A 6,384-nucleotide genomic window follows, 5' to 3' on the forward strand; every position below is an offset into this window, starting at 1 on the left:
AAAAAAGTACAAAAATATATTAATAAAATTCTATTGCATTATTTGCAACCCTGTTTGTGTGTAGACAAATGCAAACTTATTTTTTATTAAAATTCATTAGCGCTAAAATTGCACTTTCATTTTCATTTCATTTCACTTTTTTGTTGCTTTTCAATTATTTATTTCATTTTTCGTTTTCGCCAAATATTCGCGCATGTGTATAAGAGGCTGTGCGTTGCGTACATATTTTTATTATATTTATTTTTTATTTTCTGTTAGCTATTACAAAATGTTCTCATACGCTTTAACTACTTCGACTATTACAACAACAGCTTGCTATTCTTTGGTATTTGATATTTTTTTACTATAAGTAGTTTAGTTTTAAAAATACGATATTTCACTAAGCTAAACGAAAATTTATTTTGCTTTTTGTCAGTACGAAGCAAAAGATAAGCAAGAATGCTTTCGAAACGCATACAATTTGTCTTAACATTGCGTGTGTTGTGCGCATGCGCAACTGCGCAGTAAGTATTAACTAATTGGCGCACCGTTATTGTTAATATATGCTAATGACGATTACTATAGAATTGATTGATGCCTAAAACATGCTTCTCTTCGTGATATTTCTGCAGGATATGTGTAATAACGGAGGTGGTGTCATTGTCGCCACCCCAAACGCGTATCGAATTCTCATTTTCGAGTATGGACAGAAAGGCTAAGTAAGGGAATTTATTTGTATCTAATATTTATAGCATCAAAAACATTGAGCACTCACCTATTAGTATTTTGGGATTACTTAGGTTCACCTGTACTTGCGGCATTTCGAGTATGGCTTTAAGTATGGGTGAATCTTGCGATAAGCCTTCGCGCAGCTCAATCAAACTACCCGTACGATTGCCGCAAAGCCACTCACATGCCGCTGCTTTATTATTGCAAGTCTTTTTTAAAGCTTTTAGTACTTCAGTCTCTTCGAAACCCATCTCTACCAGTGAGCTTATAGTTTCCGGCGTAGGCGGCATATCACGGTGACTATAGATGCGCACGATTTCGAGTAAAGCTTCGGTGTTTTCAACAATGCTCTGTAATTAATTGTAATATATAATATAAATGTATAAATTAAACAAGAATTTGTGTAAATTTACATCATTTGTGAGTATGCCCGAGGGTGAGAGCACCGATTGGCTCTTTTGCAGACCCATAGCTGCTTCCTCTATCGAACTCTCTTCGCTCTGATGCTGTATCAGCCACTCCAGCGCAGTTGAGTATACACCTCTGCAGAAAGATAGCAATATTTAGTTCCAATAATGCATCTAACTGTCTTTTTAACAAAGCACTTACTGCGTAACTTTAAGCGCATACTCGGCCTTCTCCTTTTTAAAGCCCATATCGACAAGGCACTGCAGTGTATCATTCTGATAGTTACGTTTGTTGATTAGCTTTTGCTTAAGCATCGCTATCAGTCGTGTGGCATATGGGCCCGCGCCTATAATGGCCGCAGAAGCTTGCGCCAATGAGATGAGCACTTTACGCACGTCGAATTGCAGCTGCAAAGTAACAACACAAAACACAATTTCAATACAGTAAACGGAAATGCGGCAACTACACTCACATTGGATTGCTGAAATATCTCATTGATRTCCACCATCGGCATGTCCACYGTATGCGGCATTACATTACGCGTGGCCGTATTGATATCCAGTTCACGCGGCGCTTGCAAATCGCGCGTCACTGCAGTCATTTGTTGCAGATGTTGCCGTCGCGGCACCAGCAATAACATTGCGTTGTCTTCGATTTTCAATTGCGCCAGCGTCATGGTTTCATTCAATTCGGCGCCTTGGTATTCAGCGCGCATTATGCGATAACGTGGTCCCAGCTGCCGCACGTCAGTCGCGAATAACGGTAAGGCGCTTGCATCATCGGATAGTTCRAGCATTACTTCGTTTTTTAGCTCGGCAATGCGTTTGTTTATGTCTGATTGGAATATAAGCACACGTGCGCTGGGGCAAATCACACGCACACGGATGTTTTGTTTGGTCACATCACGTTCGATGTTGTCGCTGGAGCCGTGCGTAGCCGAGTCTGAGCTCGAAATGCCTGATGAACGACGTGAGCCTCTTCTGTGAAAAAGAGAAAAATTAAAATATGTACAAGTTATTGTYTTCAATAAGTTAGGCCTTAGACCGTYAGTCGTACTTAGAAAATAAATTTCGCAGTTTCTGCATATTGCGCTGAGCTGCTATTATTCGGACCTTTAATTGCTCTCGTTTATAAAAATTTTGACAGCGAATTTAGAAACTAAGAAAATTGTATTTTATTTTTTATTTTGCCAAGCTTACTCACATTTTTGACACACGTCGTGGTTGTGGCGTAAGTGTAGGAGTTGCATGTTGCAATTGCAGCTGTTGTGACTGTGACAGCGACTGCATCGTTGTTTGTCCGACACGCGTTCCTTGCTGTTGGTTTAGGCTCCGTGCAGGTGAAGTTGGCACCACACTACGGTTACGTCGTTGCGGTGGCGCCGTATGACGCGCTGGTGAGACGCTATGCTTTATATGTTGTTCGCATGCTACACTTGTTGTAGCGCCTGCTGTTGTATTTGAATTGGCACTTGTGGTACGTAAACCATCGGTTGTTCGACTGCAAGTCGCCTGTGCAGCATCTGTTTTATCCTCACCGGCGGTTCGTTTATTGCGTGCCGCCCACCTGGCACGCATCCAAGGGATCATTAATAAATAATGATTTTTACTGAACGTTGTAATATTAAAGTTGTACGATGTGCGTCCAGTTCAGTTAACAGCATTTTAGTTGGCACGGGCATCATGGACATATTATAGTTTGTTGCATAGGCATTGCAGTAAACTGCGACTTTGTTCGACTTTATAGTCGCAAATACCACCTTTGTTAACTTGCGTAGCTGAACAAAAAACTTGAATTATTAATAAATACAAAGTAGTACTTAAGCACACAACGTTCGGATTTTGATATAAATAAGCGGWATTTACAAATACTACATTACTTACTAAATTTGCGCATTTTTACTTTATTGTTTATACAATTTTGTTATTGTTTTTGGCATTATACTAAATTTACAAACAAATTTTATTTTAATTTCTAAATAATCAACTTTTTCACTTTTGTTTTGCTATCGCCAGTTTTTCCCTTATCATGCAAGAGAGCGGTGCTGTTGAGCAATATAAATGTACCGGCGGTAAAATAGAATTAACCATACTTGGAACAGTAAACAATCAGTTAACATAACCGCTAGATATTTTAGATATTTTTTGTATATTTGCTGATATTGTCTATGTGTAAAAGTCAAAATAAAAATACTAAAATGTCACAATTCGAACAATTAATAATTAGAGAAACAATATTGCTATAAAGAATCGATTACCTTTTTATATTTGTTCTATTTCAATTTTTGCATTTGAAAGCTCAATTTCCATAGCTTAGTATACGATTTGTGTTGGGAGGTCTTTTATTTACCATTGCCATTATTATAAGATAATTACCATCAAATAGTACATATATGCTAATAGGTGTAACATATGTCTTGACAAATCCTACAATTAGTKTTTTTTGARTTTTATTAAATTTCACATGCAACTYTGTGCTGCCGCAACGACATATTTACCGATAAAAAGGTTCGATTAGTTTTTACGACTTTTCTGCGCGAGTGAGCGTTGTTTGTGCTGTGGTGATTGAAATTTTTTTTTGGAAATATTGCTGGAAAATCGATGATATTTCTAATTGAAAATATTAGAAATGATATAATTTAAAGAAAAAGTGTATTATTAAAGTGATTGTGAGTGTTTGAAGATTACCGGAAATTATATACAATTCGTTAAAAGTTTTGCGTGCAAAGTCAAATAGTTACATGTGTGCGTGCAATGAATGGATAAAATAATCGGAAGAAAGAAAAATAAGAACGCATAAACAGCAAAGAGAAAAGAGTAGCAGACGACGACAAAGGGAAGAATCGCCATCACCGTCAAAAACGGTTTTTGAGCAACAGCAGAATAAATAAAATTGAAACAAATGTTATAATGGAAATTTGCAAAATAAATCGTTGTAAATACATTTAAATAAATAAATAATCCAAATAATAGTCAAGCAGTCATATATATTTATGTACGCGTAAGGAGTATTGAAAGCATTGGCATTTATTAAAAGATATGAACTTGCAAAGAATTACGCACAGTTAGGACGCGGCAGCAGTGAAAATAACTTGCTAAGCACGAAAAAGGGATACTTAGGTATTCATGCGTACATACGTTCGCATATGCGGTAAGTAAGCAGGTAATAATTGTGCTTTGCTCCAAGCATACACAAGAAATGTGAGTCGACGCAAAACTTGACCAAAACACCTTTTTTTTTTTGCTCTGCTCCACACTTCTCCCAATAAAAATGAATAAGCGCTTTTGGCGTGTGTGTTTTTTATGTACATTATAGCACTTTGTGGTTTATTTGTGCTCGTGGCATTTATCGCAAAATCTTTAGTTTGTGTTTTTTTTTTTGTTGGTACTATAATGCTTTCTATGCTTTGTTTTCAATGCTGCGACGTTTTTCTGCTTGTGTTCTGCGTCACAAAGCCTCTCAACTGATTCTGATAATTATGTGTTATTATGTATTTGTCGCGCATCCTGGCCATGATATTTTATGGGGTTTTTCTGATATTGGAGTAAAAGTTAATGTTTGGAATGATAGCATATCAAGTGTTTTGATTTGACCATTCATATTCACTAAATGGTATGTAAATTATGTTGCAGTTGTAGCGGCAGAATTATCTTTTCACTGCCTTAATTAGTTTAAAAAATCCATAATAAATTTAGCAATGAACTTAACGATTYCAATCGTGTTTCTTTGGAAAAACATTTATCTGTGATGGGTATTGTTTTGGGCATTTTTCTTTTTTTATCTTAATTTAGATAAATAAATTATCTTCATATAATATTTTAGTATTTTCTATTCTTGCAGCACCCTCGACGCCTATGATTAATACTCGTATCATTTCGCCAAAGTACATAAACTGCTCATAATCTAAAGATAGCTTGTATTTAAAAAAATTGGTAAAATAAGTACCACAAAAAGAAAAAATTAACTGCCATTTAAACGAGAATACAATATAAAATTTAGTAACAAACAACGACCTAAACAAAAAAAGGTCATTAAAAAGCAAAAATTTCAATAAGTCTTATTAACTAATATCAGGTAAGTGGGAAGTTTTTTTCTTTAAATATTATTGGATATGATTAAAAAATCAARATTAAAATATATGACTTTTCTTACAGTTTATACAGTTCCAAAATGTGGAACTCCGATACACGTTCACAGAACGGTGTCAGCAATTCATCCACTGGATCGCCCAGTTATGGCGGTTACAATTCCACCAACGGAAATGGCCGAAATGGTTCGCCACATCATCAGCAACTACAGCAACAGCARCCAGTTAAGCAGCTGGGTATGACATCTGCAATCAGCTTGGCAGAGCCACGTAGTGAAGATTTACAGAAGACCGAAGAACTACGTAAAGCTTTAGAACCGTTTAAAGTGTTCGAAACTCAAGATGAGCTTAATCATCGTATGGAAATTTTAGCCAAACTCAATACGTTGGTCAAACAATGGGTTAAAGATGTGTCAATGTCCAAAAATATGCCCGAGGCCGCTGCCGAGAAATTAGGTGGCAAAATTTACACTTTCGGTTCATATCGCCTGGGTGTACATCATAAGGGTGCCGATATTGATGCGCTCTGTGTGGCGCCGCGCAATATCGAACGTACGGATTATTTTACTTCATTCTTTGACTTATTAAAGAAACAATCCGAAGTGACGGAGTGTCGTTCGGTGGAAGAGGCTTTTGTGCCGGTTATAAAGATGAATTTTGATGGCATTGAAATTGATTTGTTATTTGCGCGTCTCTCGCTCAAAGAGATACCGGACGATTTTGATTTACGCGATGATAATTTGCTGAAAAATTTAGATCCACGTTCGGTGCGCAGTTTGAACGGCTGTCGAGTGACGGATGAAATTCTGGCGCTCGTGCCAAACATAGAGAATTTCCGCTTGGCGTTACGTTCCATCAAGTTGTGGGCGAAAAGTGAGTATGAATTGAATTTTTGTTTTTGTGTTTGAATGTATATGCTGAAAAATTTTTATTTGCAAATATAGAACATGGCATTTACTCAAATTCGTTGGGATACTTTGGTGGTGTGACGTGGGCTATGTTGGTGGCGCGCACCTGCCAGCTTTATCCAAATGCTACAGCCTCAACACTGGTGCATAAATTCTTTTTGGTCTTCTCCCGTTGGAAGTGGCCAAATCCTGTGCTGCTCAAGCACCCTGACAATGTTAATTTACGGTTTCCGGTAAGTAGTAGCGCAAATGTTTGGATTTAGGAAAGTTCTC

At 37.1% G+C, this 6,384-nt stretch overlaps 2 protein-coding genes across 6 annotated transcripts in view; one reads left to right on the forward strand and one right to left on the reverse strand.

The window, feature by feature from the left end:
- Positions 1-54: 54 nt before the first annotated feature.
- LOC108971757 (ubiquitin-associated domain-containing protein 1) lies at positions 55-3,039 on the reverse strand. 4 transcript variants are annotated; one of them, XM_018938025.1, is made up of 7 exons: positions 3,000-3,039; positions 2,320-2,893; positions 1,589-2,093; positions 1,318-1,523; positions 1,122-1,251; positions 755-1,058; positions 55-694 (listed from the first exon to the last, which is right to left on the reverse strand). In XM_018938025.1, the coding sequence occupies exons 2-7, from the start codon at positions 2,703-2,705 to the stop codon at positions 546-548; spliced, it is 1,680 nt and encodes a 559-aa protein (XP_018793570.1). In that variant the 5' UTR covers positions 2,706-2,893; positions 3,000-3,039; the 3' UTR covers positions 55-545. The 4 variants fall into 4 exon arrangements, with proteins under 4 accessions (XP_018793570.1, XP_018793568.1, XP_018793569.1 ...); XM_018938023.1 differs by having other exon boundaries at positions 1,589-2,096; XM_018938024.1 differs by having other exon boundaries at positions 1,589-2,096; positions 2,320-2,905; positions 3,000-3,033.
- A 609-nt stretch (positions 3,040-3,648) lies between these two features.
- Positions 3,649-6,384, forward strand: part of LOC108971758 (poly(A) polymerase type 3) — a 5,690-nt gene continuing 2,954 nt past the window's right edge. The window contains exons 1-4 of one of the 2 annotated variants that reach the window (XM_018938028.1): positions 3,649-4,278; positions 4,957-5,190; positions 5,271-6,076; positions 6,148-6,344. In XM_018938028.1, coding sequence (XP_018793573.1) covers positions 5,287-6,076; positions 6,148-6,344 — 987 coding nt within the window. In that variant the 5' untranslated portion in view covers positions 3,649-4,278; positions 4,957-5,190; positions 5,271-5,286. The remainder of the gene's footprint in view (positions 4,279-4,956; positions 5,191-5,270; positions 6,077-6,147; positions 6,345-6,384) is intronic. The other variant, XM_018938027.1, reaches the window with a different exon arrangement.

The sequence above is a fragment of the Bactrocera latifrons genome, unplaced genomic scaffold (assembly GCF_001853355.1).
Source record: "Bactrocera latifrons isolate USDA-ARS-PBARC rearing strain unplaced genomic scaffold, ASM185335v1 scaffold_359, whole genome shotgun sequence".
Classification (NCBI taxonomy): Eukaryota; Metazoa; Arthropoda; class Insecta; order Diptera; family Tephritidae; genus Bactrocera; species Bactrocera latifrons.